The sequence below is a fragment of the Nylanderia fulva genome, unplaced genomic scaffold, assembly GCF_048542155.1.
Source record: "Nylanderia fulva isolate GAGA-0341 unplaced genomic scaffold, ASM4854215v1 Scaffold11, whole genome shotgun sequence".
In the NCBI taxonomy this organism is placed as follows: Eukaryota; Metazoa; Arthropoda; class Insecta; order Hymenoptera; family Formicidae; genus Nylanderia; species Nylanderia fulva.
The window spans coordinates 918,171-941,308 of NW_028189302.1; the positions used below are offsets into that span (position 1 = coordinate 918,171).

Genomic DNA, 23,138 nt, shown 5'->3' on the forward strand with positions numbered 1-23,138 from the left:
TGATGTAAATACTTGTAGAAAGATATTTCATTTGTATCTGATGAAGAAAAAGAATATATTGCGTCGGGGAGTTTCGCGAGAGAAATTTTCGCCGTTTAATGAGGACGATCAGAAATATCCTGGCCATAAAGCTTTGGAGACTTTCTTAGCGATTCTCTTTGCCTTTGGGTTACTCGCTGTCTACATCCGATACTCCCGCAAACAATATTACATTAGCGACCTGGCCAAACACCTACTGACGTTTCGGCGATGATGACGGGTTGACATGCGTTCCGGTTCTTGTTGCCTCTGGTCCGCCCTAGCATTTTCGCCGTTGTTTATCCATATTATCCCGACTTGTCGTGTACTTTTCTCGGACGCTGTTAGTTGATTAGCGTCCGAAAGAAATTGTCTCGCAGTTTGTCGATAATTAACCCGCGACACACATCATACTTCGCCTGATATCACGAAATTAGATAATTGTAGGATTATAATAAAAAAATGTAAATAAACAGGGAAATAAATTATTAAAAATCACTTTTTTGAAAAAAAAAAAAAAATGCTTGCGCGAGAAATTAACTCCTTTTTATAGTTGTAAATTTCTATCCAGATGTACACTACCGCTCAAAAGTATTTGCCTACCTAGGTAAATTGTGTTTAAATGACTTTATAGCCGGAAAGAAGAATAGACAAATTTTATAATAATTTATAATCATTATTTTATAGTCATTTATAGTCATTAATTTATAGTTATTTATAGTCATTAATTTATATTAATGACTATAAATAACTATAAATTAATGACTATAAATAACTAATTTATATTAATGACTATAAATAACTATAAATTAATGACTATAAATGACTATAAAATAATGATTATAAATTATTATAAAATTTGTCTATTACTCTTTCCGGCCTCATAAAGTCCTTATAAAGTAAAAAAAATTTTCGAGTTTTCTCTTAAATTAAAGGTGGGCAAATACTTTTGAGCAATAGTGTACCTTGTATTAAAAACTGTCATTTGTGCTGCAAAGAATTTTTTCAAAGACATACAAAAAATTGATTACGTTAAATAATCATTATATATATCTGTCATACTATATATTTCGATCAGAACGGCCGGCGATGACTCACGAAAATATCTCCGACGCTGGTATTGTCAGAAAAGATGGACGTACAGGACGAATTAATTTCCTCGACTCGATCGCGCGACAGCGTGGGCGAAATTAGGTGTTCTCCATTAGAGCGGTCCGGCCCGTTTACATTCACCGACCAGTGAGTAGCAATAAATATTTGCCGGTCGACTATCGAACACAATTATTAGTAACACATGGCCTCTGTCGCCCGCCTTAAGTGTCCGCATGCACGTTATACCGCCATTCCGAAAGGTTTGTTTCTGCATTATTGATTCATCGCCATCGGACATTGCACGACCGGTCGCGTTATATACAGGGTGTATCTAAATAAGTGCGAAAAATTTGAGGAGATGATTCTTTTTTCGTTTCTTATATAAATATATACTCTTATATTCCTCCCTGAGGAGTTACACTTTTCTAAAGAGGGAGGTAAAAATTAAGTTTTAAAAAAATATTAATATTCTTTTTATTAGTGGCAAATATCCACCAGGCTTCATTTTTTTTAATTTGTCTGAAATTTAAGAAACAAAATTATAAGAAACCTTTTTAATTTTTGACAAAGAATTATCTCCTAAAAATGTTCGCACTTATTTAGATACACCCTATATATATATATCCGGCTGCTTGATCAAAAGATACGTGGGACGAGATAAGTTTCGATACAATCTTCTCCATATATTTCGTAATTAATTAAATGTGACACACACACGTACACACACTAATCTTCGAATTATTATTAAGCTATAAAGTATGTCAATGCCCGGTTGATGAAGACCGAACACAATGAGAGAGCAAAGTCATATGATACAATGACTGATCTTTATACATTTAATATTTAGATCGTTTAATTAAATTTCTTTTTTATTGCAGGAAAAATATCAAGAAGACGGCACACGTGGACAATAGAAGGACGATTTTTTTTCTTTGTACGACGAGCCTGTTGTGTCATTGTTACGTTTCCGCGAGGAGTCCCATGCAAGGCGGGAAGTCGCGGTGGTCAGCCGTCATTGATCTCCTGTTAGAATCGGATCACTTCGATGTAACAAGATAAATAGTCAGCGGGACATCGTCCCGGTGGTCGAGGGTGCGGATCGCGAAGTCATGCTGACTATGGATCTGATTGAGAGAGAAAGAGAGAGCTGGGTACATTCGTTCTGGAGCTACACTTAACGTGTACACCTTGGTGGGGTTTGCCGAACAAGCTGATGAGACACTTCCACGATTTACTTACGCGGTGTTTGACGAAAGTAAGTTGCCATTTAGCCTTCCTGCGCGTGAGTGAAGAATAAACCCTTCTGTCGATGCATAATTTTTCATTCTTTCGTATAGAAATGGATATCAATCGCGTGTTTTCGGTACATTGCACTGATAATTTTTTTATAGCAGCTGCTGGGCATCAAAGATTTTTTCTCGTTATATTTTAAGGGGATGCTGCCGTTGTTCTGTTTTACCGACTTTAAGTTAGGTTAGGTTCGTTTTTTATTGAATATACAGATTGAAGAATCTTTTGATACAGGCTTTTAATCTCATTTTTATTACTGCTGTATTATTCTTTCATGTCATCTCTTTTGGGAACGCCATATTTTGTGCACAAATAAACTGCAGAACTTTTGTATTAAATAAGTATTGTTATGAGCTGATGCAAGAGGCCGATAAAAAACTAATACTTAACTTTAATTGTTCTTTTTATACGAAATTACAGCGCTCCCCGTTCATTATTATCAGTACTTTAATTGTGGAGAAGGATTTTTCAATCTGTATAGCCAATAAAAAAAAGCCCTTGAACTCAAAGTCGGTAAAACCAAAAAACTCTTTGGATTTTTTTTTCGAGCAGAAATAAGTTCCGACACAAAGCTATCGATTTTATGTTAAGAGACAATTTTTAATTTTTTTTTATTTTTAACACAAAATCAGTAGATCCACGCTTCGTTTTTATACATTCTTTAATCGTGGGAAAGCATTTATTATTCTATTTAACCAGTAAAAAGAAAAGGGTGCGCGAAAATAATGTTTCTATCGATAAAACAGGAGGCGTTTAGCCAACATTCATTGACAGAAGAGTTAAATAAATCACCATATTCTTTCTAATTTTCTTTTTCTCTTACGGAACGTATCGATATTGTTTCACGTATAGACAAACTATGTAGCGCGAGAGAATTGCAATCGATTTACGCTACGACGACGAGAAGAAGCGATAAATGATTGACTGAGGATTATCGAGGACAAGAACTGTGTCGGGCTGGGCGTCGTCCAACCGCAAATCTCACGATCTAACGACGAGTTCTCGCTTTAATGTTTCTCCATAGCGCGCTCAAGAAGTACGCGGGAACCTTCCTTCCTCCGTCCTGCCTTCCCTAGGTTTCAGGAACAGCGCGAGCCCGATCGGCTTTTTATTCCGATCCGCTTTTTGCGCGATCTCCGTCAACAGGGGGGATCTCTTTCGTCACAGCAACACCCGGGCACGTGACGTCGCGAACACGGTGTTACAGGTGTCCGCATCCGGATAGCCGATGGATCCTCGGACAAACATCCTTTCGAATCGATTCGTCGGACTTTTCCTCTCCGCAATTTTTGCCGCCGGCCGCAATGAAAACGGCGCGACGTTTCTCTATGGGAAAACGTCAACATCAGCTGATCGGTCCGTTCCGACTCGCCAGTTCTTGCCGGGCCTTTTTTGACCCGACGATGGCCGCCCGCAGCCGGCCGATAACTTCGTTAAGCGTTTTTCTTCGGGAATTCAGAATCTCTCGGGTGGGTTTCCGGAAGTGGTCCGAACGTCACAGAACGTTTAAGCTGCTTTTTTTTTCCTCTACCGCTGTTACTGGAGCCTATCGCGATTGCAATGCAATGACTTTAATTACCTACGGTTTCTCGGTATGTTAAATCGCAGTTGAGGAATAACTGTGTTCCGAAAATATGTTAAAGTGATATAAATAATTTATTGATAGATCGAAAACGGCGCTAGAGAATGTAATGCATCAACTTCAGATTGAGATTTGGGCAAAAACATCGAGATTAAGGGGTTTTTGTACCAGTCCCGATTATAAGTGGTCCGGACGATAAAAAAAAAGGAGAAAAAAATACGTAGTAAAACAAGCCAAGTGTGATCGGTTACGTGCTATAGAGGGGACGGGCATAAACGATGAAAGGGGTGGTTTCCGGGAGAATGAGAGAGAAAGAGCATCGAACGAAGAGCTCGTCTGTTCGGTCAACCGTGGATTAAGATAAACCCTTCATCGGTTTCTTGTCGAACGGTTCCTCTCGTTCCTTTTGTTGGCGCGACCCGCAGATAGCGCTGGCTTAAAGTACTTTCCGTCTCTCCCTCGCGGAAATTATTTAACGCCCGTTATCTACCCGCGAACGCGCGCGGAGAATCTTTCAGCGCGATAGAAAGTAATAGAAAGCGTGCAAAAGAGGAACAGACAGTAAGATGGAGAGACCACAGGAGCAGGTTGAATATTTACATGATATTCCCAGCGGGAAATAAAAATTACGCACGCGTGAAAAAAGCAATCGGCACGGAAAAGCGGAAAATTTGTAATTTCTATGCGTAGAAATCTGATATCCCGCGGCGGAATTTATATACCGGTATAATTGCGGATTCAATGAATATGAAGCGATTCCAGGTGACCGAATAAGGAAAACTAGATTTCGAAAAATATTTCTTTTTTTTTTTTCATTTTATTATTAATTATCTAGGCCCGAACGAACTTTCTCCTTTCCCGAGTTGTCGAAGTTTTCGCAATTTTCATTTACTATTCTTTTTTTGCTGCTAGAATAGGACTTCAATTTTCTATATAAATTAAATCACCTATTATAAATTAAAATTGTCTAGAACTCATATAAAATTGGAAAATTGATTCAAATTCGATGAATATAAAAAAAAAAAATATTTTTTTTTATTCTATATTATGAATTATCTGATCTCTCTATATCACTAATTATCTGGTCTCAAACAAACTTTCTGTCGGATTGTCAAATTTTTTTTCTATTTTTAATCTCAATTTTAATCTATAGTTTTGCTAAAACTTCTTTTTTTTAAACTCTAATAAACAATAAACTTATTTTTGCCACTAAAATAGGACTTTATAATTTCTATATAAATTATTAAATCTAACGAAATTTTTTAGTATCTATAAATGTGGAAAAATTGATTCATATTCGATGAATATATGAAATAATGACAGGTGAGACTTAATAAGAAAAATTAGATTTTAGAAAATATTTTTTTTTTTATTATCTATTATTAATTATTCGATTTCAAACAAACCTTTTTTTACTCAAGTGTTGAAATTTTTCTACTTTTAATTTTAATCTTAAAATTTTCAAACATCTACTTTGATATTTTAAACAATCATTCTGAAACTTTTGAAACTTTATTGAATCTATAGTTTTGCCAAAAGTTTATCTTGTAAACCTTTAATACAGGCAATAAACTGTGTTTCACTGATAAAATAATGTTTCACAATTTCTATAAATGTTTACAAGCTGTTTTTCACTAAAGTATAATTTCGCAATTTCTATATAAATGAAATCCAGCGAGATTCCTTAGAATCCATAAACGTGAGAAAATCGAGGCTGAAAATAGAAGGAAAAAATTCGATCCGGAATGTTTAACGAATTCCTTAGTTACGTTAGGTGATAAATATATTATTGCAAATATGAAGGAAAGATTCCAACATGGATGTCATCGATGATGATATACTTTAACTTTAATTTCACGCCAGTACAAATGCATCAGCCGCGGCATTTCTTTTTTTCTTCATCTTCACCGAGATGCGTAATGCGGCGAGAATGCGGATTCTCAAAACGGCGCTCATTAGAAGCACCATAAATATGTAAGATGATGCATGAGAGAACGAATGATCATTTCAGTGAATTTGCTCCATTTTTTATACATATATACATGTGATTCGACGGACAGTAATACATTTCCGCATCCGAATTAACGAACGCGTTCATAAATTACATGGTCTCTTTTCTTACAATAGAATGTAAGAAGCAATTGTACCAGTTTTTCCCCCGACTAAGGCATAAGCATAGACGAAAGGTCTAGGATCGAGCGATCGAGCGATCATTGAGAAACTTTGTAAAAAAGAATAAAAATATTTTATCAAAACAGCATTTCTTGCAGCACAAAAAAATTGAATTCTACTAGGATATTAAATAACAAATAATGACAATTAATGGCATCGATTAAAATATTGCAATGCAAGTATTAACTAAGTAATGCGTATTTATATTTATATTAACTAAGTAATTCAATGTTGTAATGATAAATAGATGATAAAACGTTTATTATATTATATTATACATGAATTTATATATTAATTATTTATTTATTTTTAAATAATTTTTAGTTATAATAATAAAATATAATTTTTTTATAACTTATATATTAATATTTATATTTCTATACATATATTGTATATATGTATATATATATATATATATATATATATATATATTTATGCACATTAATAAGATAGATAGATAAGAAGTTATTTATGAGAGAGAAATGTAAAGCTAAAAATATATATTTACCACACTGTATTTTATATTTATCACAATAATAATTAGTATTATAACACGGCTGTCTTTTTTTTAAACAAGTATCTTATCTATAATGAGATAACTTTGTGTTTGACATTAATCAGCTGATGAATATTGGCAATTTTTTTATTTGGAATGATTAGATTAATTGCATTTGCTGGATGTAATAAAATTAATCTTAATAAAGGCTCTCTCTCTTCCAATTAAACAAACACTTCTTTTAATCTAAACATATTTATTTGCAGATTTAGTGTTTCTCAATAACAGAAATTTTTCATATTATTGAAGAATCATTCTGATACAATTATAAATAATGATAATACACAATATTGCGCAGCAATGAACAAAAAATATTATTTTTTGTATTAATTATTATAAGAATTGAAGAATTTATATTCATGTCAATAATCACGATTCTAAAATAACTTATAAGAGAATCTGAAAATTCTGATTTTAATGAAACTTTACACACAAATAGGAGAGATATATAGATGATTTTTTAGAAATTTTTAGTTTCGACTCGAAAACGATTCTAATAATTTTGGAAAGAAATTTTTTTTAAATCTTTGAAAAAATTATTTTTTAAAAATATTATTAAGGTGATTAAATAGATGTGTCCTTATCATTAAACACATTTTTTATATCAAGAAATTTTACTTATAAAAAATTTTTAATTATCCATTTAGACTCCCTACAAGTGTGTAAGTTTCATAAAAGTAAGAATTTTTGAAATCGCGAGGTTCCCTTCTTAATTAATAAAAATAAAATTTTGTCCCAATGATGAAAATAATATTCTTCGATCCTCATTCTTCTTCAGACGATATATTATTACGCTCCAAAAGCAATTTACGTTGTATACATCCCAAAGTTCGCTGGGGTGCCGTTGAAAAGTTTACCGATCCGGAAATGCGTCGGTGCCAGCGACAGAGCGGGTTTCTTTCGTCGGTGAACTTCCAACGGGATTTGATATCCCTCCAGCTGACCCTTACATATACTCATACATGGTGTGCCAGAACTATCAACTATTTCTTTTATCTTCTTTAATTGAACGCTGTCTTTTCGTCAGTCAACAATAATTCAGTTGCTTCAATATACACATTTTTTCAAGAATTAGAGAAATTAAATCTCTTCTTCATTATTTACTTTTTTCACGGCTTCAAAAATATCTAATATTAAATATAGCATAAAACTGTATAATATATTAAAATAAATCATTTTTGTTATGAGATATGTGTAGTTAAAAAATGAAATAAAAAATCGAATATAAAATATAAAGAATCATTGATGCTTTGGTTCAAACTGGACTACGGGATGATAATTCCATGGCACCCCGTGCATCGCCAAACGCGGTCGTTGCTCGTCTGTACGCGAGGATTTATACCTTTTCTTTCGTTTTGTTCCTCGAGGACGGCAGTAGGTGGTCGAGAAGGGGTTTCGAGAGGGTTAGATAGGACGTTATACGCGTTTTGCGGCAGAAACAACGGTGTGATGGCCCGTTTAACTCGTCCGAGACGCGACTCGCTTCAGCCTCAACCCTCGATAAGGGTTGCTGAGACATGCCGAGGACATTAAGGACGAGATCGGCGGCTCGTCTTGTCTGTCCGCTCCAAGAAACCGGTGTATTCGAAGGGCGTCTACGACCTGTCGGACAGGATGCTGCCGCGAGACAACATCGACATGTCGCAATTGCTGGAGGGCGAAAGGGGCAAAACTCATCGCCGATCGATGAGTCCGTCAAACGAATTTCGATGTCGAGATTATTTATGGGATAGGTGTCAACGGACTGACGTCGCCACCTCGATGGGATTTCTCGAGACGCGTCTCGTTCGGAGAAAGGATGGTTGATTCTCCGTGAGATGCAATTCTCAGATGCGATTCTTAATGCGCAAAACAAATATCTTAGAGTCGAGACAATTTTCTACTGTTCTTGATCTCAATTTGTAATCTGATATTTATTTTTCAGTTCACGAATTTTTATTACAATAATTATATTTATTAGCCTGTATTTTATGTTGAATTTATATTTGTATATCAGAATTATTTCGAGTTATTATTTTATTTCTGGTATTATTTAATGTATTGATATGCATATTTAATTATTTTGCCAAGAGTTTCTTTTTTAATCCTTCTATCAATGAATGGGTAGCTTTAAATGTTACAAATGTGTCGAAATTTTTCTCCATCCTAAAAAAAATTTAAGGATTTTTTTAGAAAACTCTTGAAATATAACGGGAAAGAATGTTCGATGCCCGAAAAGTTGCTATAAAAAAATCATGTACCTGAATATATATTAAAGAAAATGTAAAAAGTTATGCATTGAGATCTCTAAATAGAAAAGTGTTTATTTAAAGTATAGAGAAAATTCGAAAATTTTTAGAATTTTCAACTTAAGAGGATGATGAACATGTCTGTTTTACCGACTTTGAGTTCAAGGGCTTTTCTTTTTATTGACTATACACATTAAAAAATTCTTCTCTACAATTAAAATACTAATAATAATAAACGGGGAACGCTGTAATTTCGTATAAAAAACAATAAAAATTTAAAAATTACAGTTTTTTTTATCAGCCTCTTGCATCAGCTCATAACAATACTTATTTAATACAAAAGTTCTGCAGTTTATTTGTGCACAAAATATGGCGCTCCCAATAGAGATAACATGAAAGAATTCATTAGTATCAGTACTTTCATTGTGAAGAATTTTTCAATCTGTATGTTCAACAAAAAGTAAACCTAACCTAATTTAAAGTCGGTAAAACAGAACTACGGCAGCATCCCCTTAAGAGATGATGTAGATTTCTTCAAAAGGTATGAGAATGGCTTTCATAATGATTATTATGAAATCGTAATAATCAATCTTCCTCGAGAATATCCGGGATGATGAAAACGCACAGGCGGAAATTCCAGGCGCGAAAGAAACTCGCGTTTTCCACGGATCGACCGATCAATATTCAACATGTGCATGTTAATGCACGCGGATTCAGTGTCTCCGCGTATATATCCTTGCATACGTGACGTGCCGGGTAGGTCGCTTTTTCCATAGGTTTTGCAATAGTCCCCGTCCCCGAGCTCTCATTTGTATGCGACGCGCGTCGGCCGCGAGAAGGGGGCTTTCTAAGTAACGCAGTAATGACATACCCTGTCGTGGAACAGTTTTCTCATTGTGTCGTCGAGCGGCCGCGAGCGAATCGCGCGCGAGTTGATTTATCGACGTCAAGGAAATTCCTACGTCCGGATTTCTTCCTTTTTTCTTCACGCGTTTATCACGCACGAGAATTTTCATTTCTTAAGCGATACCGCATTTCAGCGGATTTATTTTTAATTCTTTTTACACTGAAAAAGTTTATTGAATTCGAATAAGTATTTAAGCATGTCTCTCAATACTGTCAAATAAACCATTTATTTGAAACTAATAATATTGATTTGATGTGAAAAATATTTATTTAATAATAAAAGATAATGATATAAGAAAATCCTTTTCAAAACAAATAATTATTTATTAGACAGTATTGAAATAAATATTTATTAATTTAATAATTTTTTTCAGTGTATGAATAAACCTCTTTTCAGACATGTAAGATTTAAAAAATCTATTTTTTATCGAATATTAAATTAAAGAGAGTGATTTCTGCAACTCTGCACTCTGCAACTTAATTTTATATTGAAAAACTATATTTTCTTATATGATTGATATATTATATCTAATTTATCTATACATTATAATATAAATAAAAATTAATTTAATTATTAGAGCTTTTAATTTTCAACTCATTTTTATAGACAAGCCTTTTTTCAAACATGCAAGATGTAAAATTGAAGTGTGATTTCCGCATTAAATTCTTTGCATTTTATGTATTTTTGTACATTTATTCATTCTCTCGCATGTTTTTAATGTATATAAAAAATCCATATTTTTTATATTTATATTTAAAAAAACATCGTACTTTTTTACAGCTGATTTATTACATTTGCTTTCTTTATACATTATAAAAAAATTAAAGCGAATTAAAAAATTAATGAAATTATTAGAATTAAATATAGAATTAAATTATTAAATTATTAAAGTCTTTCAAATATAGAACGCAAAGAATTAATTTTCCTAGCGCTTTGATCTGAAATTTACTTTATTCGGTTAAATAAAAATTGTACGATCATATTTTTTTCTTTTTAACTATTAAATATTCACAGTATTATATTTATTTTCTTAAAAATGATAGCGTTTCTCTATATAATAATAAACGAATGTGATATATTGCAGCTACGTGCATAAGTTAAGACGGCATTATTGCGACGTGATAAAATTATCTAGGTTTATCTCGATAATGCCAATAATCATGTGATCACTTAATAAACTCACGAGGAGTTTAAAAAAAACATTTAGAAGCATCAGGTTTTATTCCACGTGTATTTGCGTATATGATGTAGATGTGTAAGAATTTACTCTTAATCTTAATTTGTTGGTCGCGTTATTTATTCAATTCTAGTGTAATCGGATAAGAGATAGCGTTTCCTTCTTTTCTACTTCTTTTTCCAATACACTATCATCAGCCGCGATATAAATGCGCCCGAGAAATAATATCGCAGATAAGATAATTTATCGATACAAAGTAAATTATCTTATACTTCCATACTATTTTTATTGATATTTAATATACATTATATGCGTCTTTAATATTCTTCAATATGGTTATCGTCTTTATTTTATTCTCTCGCGCTCGTTTAAGCAAATGATGAGGTATAAAGAGAAGAGCCAACGCTAGTTAAACGCATATTTTTCCAATTATGATTATAACTAATTACATCGCTCTTATTTAACTAGAATATTTTTTTAATGACTCATCTAATTATGCAAAGAATTCTAATTACGGTAGAAACTTATTAACATGAATGTAAATATGAATAACGGTTCGATGAATTAATGGAGATATTTTATATTGTAATATATATATACATATATGTATATATTTGATACGCAAAATGCATAATTACAATATTTATGAATGTCAGGCAGTATTTAACTATTTAAATGTACATCGCGCGCATTGTTGATTTTTTTATATATCAATCAACTTTCTTGAACGATTATCTAGTAACAATTGTGTAAACACAAAGATATACATCGGTCGTAAAAAAAGATCTGTCCAAGGTAAAAAAACGACGATACGTCCAATTAGGAAATCTATATATAAAATTCCTTTCTTCCCTCTTTCTCTCTCTTTTATATGAAATACTGGCACACTTTGTATCTTTAATTAATCACCAATATTTATTATTTTTTCTCACGCATGTGAGCATACCGCCAAAGGCAATTAGTGTAACAATTACATGAAAAAACTAATAAGATTGCTTTAGCCTTTCGAGCTTGACGATATCCGCATCGATGTCGGCGTTTCGCTAAAGATGTAAATACATCTTCGCCGTAATTAGTTCATTAATACTAGATACATTTCAATTTTCCGACATTAACCGTTCGGCAATCTGTGTAAGAGAGAAGGAGAGAGAAAAAGAGAGCACAGATACGCTGTACGTAGGCGCCCCCGATCTCAAGATAAAGTTAATCTCCATTTGTTAATCTCTATCAACGTTTAATACATTGATTCAATGTACAAAACAATATTGCTTACTATTTAATAAGATACGTGTCATTTAATCATTTTAATTTTATTTTAATAATATTGATATATCATTAAATTCAATTTAACAATGGAATTTAAATAATTAATATTTAAGAAGAATAATTAATTAGTAATATTATTAATATAATTTTAATTATTTAATTAAATTTTCAAATTTAATTTAATAATTAAACAATATTATTGGAATAATTATTAATAAGTAACAAATCCTTATTATTATTAATAATTTATTATTATTTTAATAAAATATTATATTATTAATAATAATATAATATTAATATTAAATGCTATTTAATATTTATTTATATTAATTATTATTTAATATTAATTCAATGCTCGATTAAAAGAATATTTAATAAAAATTTTTATTTCATGATAATTTATCGTCCGTAAAAGATATAATATATATTCTGCAACTCCGAAGGTCAGCAAATAATTATCGAGCCAAATATTTATACTTTTTAATTTATATTATATTAAATTTTATAATGAAATTATATGTTGATTAAAAAATAAATATAACATTTTCTACCTCATTCACTAATTTATTATATTTATCTAACTCATTTATTTTTTAATCAATATATAATTTAATTATTTATTAAATTTAATAAATATTTAAATTATATGTTGATTAAAAAATAAAAATAATTTTTCAAATTTTAAACAACCCTCGCTGCACCCTACTTTCAAAGAAGCAGTTATCGATAAATTTCGAGATCGAGAGAACGATTTATCAGAATTCGATGGACTTGCGTAATCCTGACGATGATTGCAATTAGGATTTGTAATAATCGATTAATTCGAGTAATCGATTAATCATTTAATCGATTTTTCTGATTAATTAATATATTCGTTTTACAGACTTTTTCTTCTAAAATGATTAATCATTATTTTTATTATGTTTTAACCTAATTAAACTAATGATTTTAAACTTTATTATGTATATGTATATATACAAAGCAATAAACGTGTCAATTTGAATATATAAATTTTAATTTGACACTTCTTTCTTTTCTTTGTAGACGCTACAAGTTACATATTATAAAATTCTAATAAAAAAACAATTGAAAAAAATGTTCAATCGATTAACGATTAATCAGTTTCGGCAATTAATCGATTAATCGTTTAGTCGAATCTTAATCGTTTTATTTTTTCTGTTACAATCGAATTTTAAAGTAATTTTTAAATTAATCGATTTTGAAATAATCGATTAATCGGTTAAAATCACGAGCTCTAATTGCAATAATTCGGGACCGTTGTGCCCCACGGGAGAAGGTGAATGAACTCGCGGATGCTGGACGCCATCGATGACAACTCGCGGATGCTGGACAGGTATCGGCTAACGCCGATACAAAATGACCCGCGAGAAAAACGAGATCCGGGTGATAAATCAGGGATATGGCATTCCTAAGATAGCGCGCGCTATATCTGAACGTCATTACGATGGCAAAGTAATTCCCAACTAAGTAAGTAAAGCGATAAATACATAATGCATCCGACGAGTTTCCCATACGCTCGTGCGCGTTCGTCTCTTTCTCTCTCTCATTCGTCGGCGAATGCAGTCGCCTCGCTGCAGTTCCATGAAATAATGCATCGAGCCGTGAGTCGTCGCGGATTTATTTGCACGATCGACGGGGACCATTCTCAGGAGGAAAGCATCTCCGCGCTTTTTGCGACACGTCCTCGTCATCGGATAAGAGGACACGCAGAGGGATGCAAAATCGAAGGGCTCTAGGAGTTGAAACCGCCGTGGGAAAACGAGCGGAAAAGCAGGCCGCTTTAATAATGCATTAATTCCAACGCGATTCGTAGTGCGCGACGAGAGAATGTTTATGTAAAACGGATTGTTGGTATTATATGACGGAACCCATGCACAGTAGAAAAATTTGTTTTCCTGTTAAAAACGGTCCCCGTGAAAATTTTTGTGTAAATATTTAACACATGTGTTAATTTTATATATTACTGTTCCGTTAATTGAACTTAAATGGTAAATTATTAAAAGAATTGAAAAAAATGTAAAAATAACACAATGTGCATATATTTTTAATTTTACGCAATAAATATGTCCCGACAAGATTTCTCTGTTAAAATTTACAGAAAAAATGTTGATTTTCTATTTTATAATATAAGTGGGAATGATAAAATCTAAAATTAACATATTTTTTGTTAATTTTGCACAAAATTTATTTTAAATTACTTGAAGTTTGTATTTATTTTGTGTTAAAATATTAATACAATCTTTGTGTCTCCATTTAACACCATATTATATTAAATTAACCGAAAAATTTCTATGGACCGTTTGGGACAATTAAACGGCAATTATTAATAATAATTTTTTACTGTCTGTTAGGCACTTAATTCTTACGTAAATTAAACTTATTAAAAGTGCTCTAAAATGTTGAGAAACTGTTCATTTATTTCTATATCTTATATAATTTTTATATAATCTCTTTTAAATTTTTTATAATTTACAATTTATCTTTTTAATTTTTTATATTATAATTTACAATTTTTTAATAATTTAATATATAACATATACACACAAAATTACATTACACTCACACACCTTTTAATAAGGCTAAATTCTTCTATAAGCATCGATGATGTATCCACGTCTGACTGTTTCAATAGAAATTCCACTGAATTTCTCTCACTCGCATCCGAATCAACGAAAATGAGAAAAAGAATTATCATGGGCCAAAGTTCTTGACATTATAAGTGTCCTGAAATTCATTTAATATATAATACAATGGGTTTCCATTTAGAATTTTATTTCATTTATTATACACTGAAAAAAAATTATTTAAACTAATAAATATTTATTTCAATACTGCCTTATAAATCATTTATTTGGAACTAATAAATATTTCTCTGCTTGGAAATAGATTTTTTTATATCAAATAAATATTATTAATTTGAAATAAATGATTTATAAGGCAGTATTAAAATAAAATATTTATTCGAATTCAATAACTTGTTTTCAGTACGTTCGATAAATTAAAAAAAACGTAAAAATTCTTAATTCTTAAATTATCTCGCTCTTATATCATCACGTGATCGCGATATATTTTCTCGATAATTCTAAAATTGCATTATCACTTTCTTATATGCTCGCCATAATTATTACGGAATTAAAATACAAAAATAATTTGTTTCTAATTATTTCTCATTTTTAATTATTCCTCATTTGTTATGCGCATAAAAATAAATTCCAATTAGCATTTCGTCAATTTTAGTATACATGTCATATATATATACATATAATCGCGATTAATTTCAAATGATTGCTATTGTATACGTTATTCCATTTATTTAATTTAAAATTCTTAAAAATGTTTTATCTCAAATTCGTAATATTCCATTTATATGTGTACAAAATAAATCCATCAGCGCGTCTCATTGAAAATCTAATTGTTTAGTCGCGGTAGATAAAATGCGCGCATCAGAGAGAGGGATCGTAAATAAGCCACTTCCTATGCTCGCGCAAGAATTATTCGTGTTGCGCGATACTTCCTTTTTTTTTTCCTTCGAGTATAAACGGAATACTACGCGCGTAAACTCGTTTCCTCTAATTTCATTCAATTACACTATTTTATGCAAACGGACAAGAGAACGCAGCCGGCAATAGGCCGCTAATTACCGCTGAATAAAACTCGGAATGGTGCTTCGATGCTTCGTATATATTTATATCAGCACGGGATCACAATTAAGAATATTCCATGACGTTCCGTGACGAATTTTAATATTCCATTTTATATACCTCTCTAATCTGCCTCTCTTCCGCTCACTTATCTATCTCTTGGCTGGATTTTTTTTTATTCTTCTTCTTATTCTTTTACCTTAATTAGCCGTCTTGGCGTGTCAATCTACGAATATTAAAATAATTGTACAGTATATTATATACATATATATATATATATATACAGGGTGTCCCACTGTTTTAAACAACGCACCTTGATAATTCTTCAATGAAACGTTTTTAGCAAAAAGTAAAGGTCAACTTCAATTTTTTAAATGAAACCATTTATTTTTCACTCCCATACAGCACAAAATATTATAAATGTTTTCAAAAAATATTGAAAAAGCGCATCTCGATAATTTTTCAACAAAGCATTTTTAGTAAAAATGTTTCACGTGACCTTCATGTGACCTTCAAATGACTTTTCAAGGTCAAATCAATGACACCATCTTATGTCCCCCGGGTCATTCGAAACCATTCAGACAAAAGTTGTATAATTTCGAGGAGGACATAAGATGGTGCCATTGATTTGACCTTGAAAAGTCATTTGAAAGGTCACGTGGAGATCAATTTCAATTTCTTAAATGAGACTAATCAGTTGGTGTAAAGAAAACACATAGCTGCTTTAAAAATGATGTATGTTATTTATATATATATATATTTTTATTAAAAGCAACTATGTGTTTTCTTTACACCAATTGATTAGTCTCATTATTTCGCGCATAAAAGTATTAAGGTATGATTACCGAAAATTTAACGTTTTACAAAATATTTCACATTTTGGCATAAAATCGTTAGCTTCAAACCTTTATAACTCAAAGAGTACTCCATGAAAAATTACTTTATAAGATTTTGGAAAGCTCTCGAGATAAGCTATATACAAGAATACACAATGAAAAATTGATGGTTCCATTTAAGAAATCGAAGTTGACCTTCACGTGACCTTTAAATGACTTTTCAAGGTCAAATCAATGGCACCACCTTATATTATCACTCACAGACCGTCCACGATCCCGCGATATATTTATATAGGGATAACATGAATGAATATATATCTTCGCATCTTTCCCGACCATTCGTTAAAGTCAAAGTAGCGAGATGCAACCCTCGCGATTATCTGTCTCATTCGGCGCTTATACATATTTAGTCGGATGCTTCGCGATATGTAACCCTTCCGCCGCAATTACACTCGTTATTCACGCGGTAATAAAATATCAGCGCCGCGGATTCTCTCTTTAACAACTCTCGCAATTAATCCGCGTGCTCGCGCGGAGGACATAGTTAACATATAGTTAGTTAGATCTGAAGAAATGAACGCGAGAAATAGAGAAATAACTTTATGGGTACTGATTTCATAATTGGATCCTTATGCGCTCGGATATAATTGGACTAATAATTCGCATAAATTAATGCCGAAACCGGGGCCAATTAGTATAAAAGTGATAAAAAACTCGACGCCGCGCACAGAGAGTATATATACATACATATATATATATACACTTCCTCTCGTCTCGCCGATTTCTTAAGTTAACCTTGCGAACATTATTTCGGCGTGTTTGTATGCGCGCCGACGCGATTATCAAGAGAGGCTGGGTTCAACAACATCACTTTTACAGAATACGCTGGAAATGATAGATAAAATTATCGCGGAATATTCATACTAAAATAAAAATATAGATATGTGTAATACATACTTTTATAATTCCATTGATTATCAGATATTATTCATAAAATAAAAAAATAATCCAATTATATATTCTTATATTTCCTTCTAATTATTTTCAATTATTATAATTATTTATTTGTCATAAATATTTCTATTTATTATAATTATTTTTATTTTAATTTCTCATATCCCCATACATTCGAAATTTATATATTAATATTGCATTAATTATATCATATTAATTATATAGTTGATATTAAAATATAATATTAATTATAAAATATAATTAATAGTATACACATTTTATACGTATATAAATATATTATTAATTATAATATAGATATAAATAATTAATATTATATACATTTTATATAAATATAAATATGATATTAAATATTAATATTACTTTAGAATGCCGTTTTGAATGACGATTATCAAAATGCGGTCTCCATATTCGTTCCTCGATTGTTTCTCGTTAGTTTTATGTCTCTCTCTCTCTCTCTACTTTCCTTTGACATTTTACAATCTTCCCAGCGAGATAGGATGCATATACTCCGCGAGAATCATGGAGGGTAAGAGTTTCGCTATCAACAATCGTTCTCAGCAGTGTCAAGCCGTTTCCGACATGAAGGATCTGGAGATCGTCGGTAGCAAGAAGCCTTGCAAATGTTGTCACGAAGTACGTCTTCCCTCGCATATTTACTCGCCTTATAAGATGCTGCGAAATGATACTTTAATCTTTTTTCACCTCCTTACTCTTATTCTATTTAAGCCTCTATCTAACATGTCATCGTCCATCATTTGCGAATTCTTTGCGAAATATGAGAGAACATCGCGTTCTTAATAATGAATCTGGATAATTTAATGAACATTAATTATCGCGCTGTAATAATAAGCTTGATACAAGGTGAAAATTTAAACTTATTAAGATATACAAATTAAAGTATAAGTTAATACGCACGCAAAAGATTATTATTATATTATTTAATATGCAAATCATTGTTTTGCGATGATCCAATTATTCACATTATTCTCCTTTTTTTTCTAGATCAAGATCAAAACCGAGATTCTGGATGAGATTGAGAATTTTTCGATCAACGACGAGCTGGATGTCAGAAATTTACCATCAGAAAATGCATCGCGCCATGAAAATTCCGAGCGGAAGATCTCAGAATCGGACTGTCAAAGAAACGCAAGCGTTTCGCTTTCCCGGAAACAAATGGACGAGTACACTGACTTAAAGGAATACATCGTGGCACATGCAGGACGGGGGCTTTTAATGTGCAGCGTCTGCAGGATCGAATTTCCGAACGAGATCGAATTCGGGATCCACATGATTGGACATAGCCATGAGAGGCTTTTTCAATGCGGATTTTGCGGAAAACAATTTTCACGGTAGCCGAATAATATAAAGTCTTATTTTGCTTATCGCGATATAAGTAGAGGAAATAGTTTTGTTTGTGTTTAAACAGAAATTTTTTTTTAAATCCGATTAATAAGGCCTAGTTTTATCATCCTGAGTTAACTTAATTGGCTGATTAAATTTGTCACCAGAATTGCCAACAAGAAACGTCGAGGGTCGTCATTTTTAATCTTGTCCATATCTATTTTTGTCACAGCAAAAAAGAAAAGTGCAGTATAAAATACAAAATAAAAGAAATATAATAAAAGAATAATAAAATAAGAATAATAAAAGAATTTGTGAGGTTTTGTATTAGCTATACAGATTAAAAAATCCTTCTCCACAATTGAAGTACTGATAATATTGAACGGGGAGCGTTGTAATTTCGTTTAAAAAAAACTAAAAGTTAAAGAATTACAGTTTTTTTATCGGCCTCTTTCATCAGTTCATAACAATACTTATTTAATACAAAAGTTCTGCAGTTTATTTGTGCACAAAATATGGCGCTCCCAGTAGAGATGCCATGAAAGAATAATACAGAGGTAATAAAATGAGATTAAAAGCCTGTATGAAAAATTTCGGAGGATTTTTCAATCTGCATATTCAATAAAAAGTGAACCTAACCTAACTTAAAGTCGGTAAAACAGAACTACGGCAGCGTCCCCTTAAGTTAATCGAAGATGGTAAAACTATCGATTAAAATTGTAATAGGAGTACATAATTTTTTGTATCACATTACACATTCAAAGCACAGAACATCATATAACGGCCTTTTGAAACGTACATATATACACAGTCCGATATTGCTGCTTCTTCACTGGCCTGAAACGGCCTTCATCGCTGCACACAGTGTTTATTACTAATAATGCAATTACCCTTCCCATCAAGATCGTCAACCTTAAAGGATCACCTGCATATGCATTTTATTCCGAAGCCTTTTGCGTGCAGACAATGCGAGCTTCAATTTCAGGTAGTTAATGCTAATAACCATATTCGTAGATCGTAATCGCGCAGATATCATGATTCCTTCAGAACTCTTTGCTGCACAAACTGCCGTGCTTGCTTTCGTATTCATTTAAATAAACGCTCGACGAAACATATATCTGCTGCATGCAAAATTGCGATCAATCTAATCTGTCAAATAAAATCTATCGAGAAAGAAGTCGAAGACATTTGAAGAGATGTATGCAAAAAAATTAAAACACCTTTCAAATAATTTTTTATTATAGCAAAAAAGAAAAGTGTAGTATAAAAAGAATTAAAAAATAAAAATTGAAGAATAAAAAAAATTAAAGAAATATAATTTTAAAAAATAATGAAAGAATAATAAGAATAATTTTGTAGATAATTTTATTGTTTTTTTTTCGCAGAAAAAACGCGCGTTGAAAAGACACCAGACCAAAGTGCACTCGGGGGGAAGAGTGTTCCAGTGTCCCGTTTGCAAGAAAAAATTACTACGTCACCGATCGCTGCGCGATCACGAACTGATGCACGCCAACGCGAGGCTGCACAAGTGCGCAACTTGCGGCAAGAGCTTCCCGAGGTCCAGCAGCCTCCGGACTCACATGATCGTCCACACCGCGGACTCGCCGTTCGCCTGCGATCTCTGTCCGGCAAAGTTCAAGAGATCGTCGGTGCTGAAGACGCACAAGCTGACGCACACGAGCGTGAGAAGGTTCGAGTGCGACATCTGCAAGCATCGTTTTCACCTGAAAGGCGCGCTCAAGCACCACATATTGGCTCATTACGGTGTGTAAGCTTTCGCGAATATTCTCACAACTTTACTGACCCAGTATGAGGAACATGGGCGTCCGCAGGAATTTTTTCCAGGGAGGGACATAATTAAATTTTTTTACTTTTTATTATATTATTCTTTCTTAATTTTTTAAATTCAATTTTTTAATTATTTTTTTATTTTAATATTTTATTATTTTATTTTAATATATTTATATAATATTAAATAAAATTGCAGATAAATTCCAGTGTTTATTCACAATGCTTAATTTTTTTACTGATTCCTAGGAGGGGTCAAATGCTCTCTCTTAATTGCTTCCTTCTGCGGACGCCCATGATGAGGAAGCTGAATCTGGTATCTGTCACTCTGAGTTGCTCTCGATCAGCCCGAAATCGCGCTATTTATATATCTCTGCTACCTTTTCCTTTCCTTCATCTCAAGCTGTTCTCATATATCGGCTCATTATGACGTGTGAGCTCTTGCGAATATTCTCACAACTTATGGTATGAGGAAGCTGAATCTAATATCTGCCGCACTCGATAAGACTGATATCTCGCGCTATTTCTATAGCTATCTCTTGATTTTTTCTGTTTCTTTCATTTATCGCGAAGAACCAGAAACTTCTCATATAAATCCAGGGAAATGTTTAGCCTGTGAAACGATCATTCCGGACAAAGGAGCATATATATACTCGAGATAATCGGTAGCGCTTGGTTCACAAGTACGCGTACAAATGATCATGCATAAACGCATTTTTCAACGCGCTTTTATAAATACATTCGTGCGCAGAGAAGACCTCGGGCGTTACCACGGGCGGAAATGTGTATCCCGGACTTTTAATTAACCTCTGTCTAACCGAGGTGAACGTATGGAAGCGCCAACTTTGCCAACTCCTCGACCTGTTACTTGAAAAATCCACGATTCTTGAAAAATATTACGGTTATTAATATCGTACGTTCATGATTTATGCTTTGCATATCGGGATAATTATTGGTTATTGGCTGATTTGTATGTATATATCTATACAACATTGTTATATAAAAATACCCATACAGCACAAAATATTATAAATGTTTTCAAAAGATATTTCTAAATATTTCTATAAAATATTGCATAAAAACATTTTAAAATAGTTTTAGGATTATTTTAAAATTATTGAAAAATTTTTTGTGATAACACTTTTTAAAATATTTTGAAAAACTTTTAAAAACATTTTTAAAAATGTTCTTCTTTATCGCTCAGATAATATTTTCTTAAATATTTGATATATATTTATGAAATATTAGTTTAAATCTATATTCAAAAATATTTTTTAAACATAAAAAAGCGAACATAGAAACATTTTAAAAATATTTTCGAGAATTATTTTATCTTTTAAGAAATATTTTTGAAAGATTTTAAAAATATATTGTGCTATATGTGTATACATTCTTTTTTCTTGCAATGTCGAGATTTTAAAAACGAATAAAAAAGAAAGAATGAAGAATTCGATTTGCGACAATGTTCAGATAATTTTGGTTTAGAATCATAGCATATAAAAATATTTAAGTAATAGAACTTAAGCAGTAAGCGATAAAAATTTATAAATAAATATATATAAAAAATAATAATAAATATACATAAAAAATAAAAATAAATATAAAAAAGATTGAGAGATAAATATGTACCTATTTGTCATTTAAAAATTGGTTTCTGAACTTGTGATTAAATTTTGGTATTATTATAAGATTTGAAATAATTTTAATGTGATTTTTGGTAAAATATAAAAAAGGAGATTGTAATTAATTAACATAAAAGCAATATAAAATTATATAAATTTGCAGGTATCAGGCCCTACAAATGCGAAGATTGCGGCAAGAGCTACAGGAGATCCTGGGGTCTCAAGGTGCACCGATATCGACACACCGGAATAAAGAAATTTGAATGCGACTTGTGCAAGCTGCGCTTCAGTGTGAAGTCGAAGCTCGCAAATCACATTTATATGCATATCGGCGAAAAACCGTACAAATGTGACATCTGCGGCCGCCAATATTGCGAGAGATATCAATTGAAGGCGCACAAAGGAACACGACATTATTCACAACCCCTCGAAGATCATCTAAAGACCATCTGAATCATTTTCTTTAGCCAAAGTTGTTAAAAAGTCTGATTAAAATAATTTCAATTACATGCATTATTATTTATTATAATAAGACATAATAATGATAAAGAAAATAGAGAATAAAGAAGAGTATCAAAGATTAATAAAGTAAAAATTTGTTTGCTGTCTTTCTCTTTGTACAAAAT

The 23,138-nt window shown here is 31.9% G+C and overlaps 1 protein-coding gene and 1 pseudogene across 2 annotated transcripts in view; both read left to right on the forward strand.

Annotated features, from left to right (window-relative positions):
- Positions 1-2,052, forward strand: part of LOC114945691 (uncharacterized) — a 75,822-nt pseudogene extending 73,770 nt beyond the window's left edge. The window contains exon 4 of the transcript XR_014925918.1: positions 1,989-2,052. The product of XR_014925918.1 is annotated as an uncharacterized LOC114945691 (transcript). The remainder of the gene's footprint in view (positions 1-1,988) is intronic.
- Positions 2,053-2,176: 124 nt separating this feature from the next.
- LOC114945685 (uncharacterized) lies at positions 2,177-23,075 on the forward strand. Its single transcript, XM_029321971.2, has 5 exons — positions 2,177-2,365; positions 18,764-19,110; positions 20,006-20,087; positions 20,488-20,866; positions 22,676-23,075. The coding sequence occupies exons 1-5, from the start codon at positions 2,324-2,326 to the stop codon at positions 22,963-22,965; spliced, it is 1,140 nt and encodes a 379-aa protein (XP_029177804.2). The 5' UTR covers positions 2,177-2,323; the 3' UTR covers positions 22,966-23,075.
- Positions 23,076-23,138: the final 63 nt, after the last annotated feature.

Excerpts from the sequence above, each read along its gene's own strand:
- LOC114945685 (XM_029321971.2), top strand. The coding sequence starts at position 2,324 with ATGAGACACTTCCACGATTTACTTACGCGGTGTTTGACGAAA. Across the intron at positions 2,366-18,763 it reads TTACGCGGTGTTTGACGAAA|ATCAAGATCAAAACCGAGAT; the intron begins GTAAGTTGCCAT and ends TTTTTTTTCTAG. Across the intron at positions 20,867-22,675 it reads CCACATATTGGCTCATTACG|GTATCAGGCCCTACAAATGC; the intron begins GTGTGTAAGCTT and ends ATAAATTTGCAG.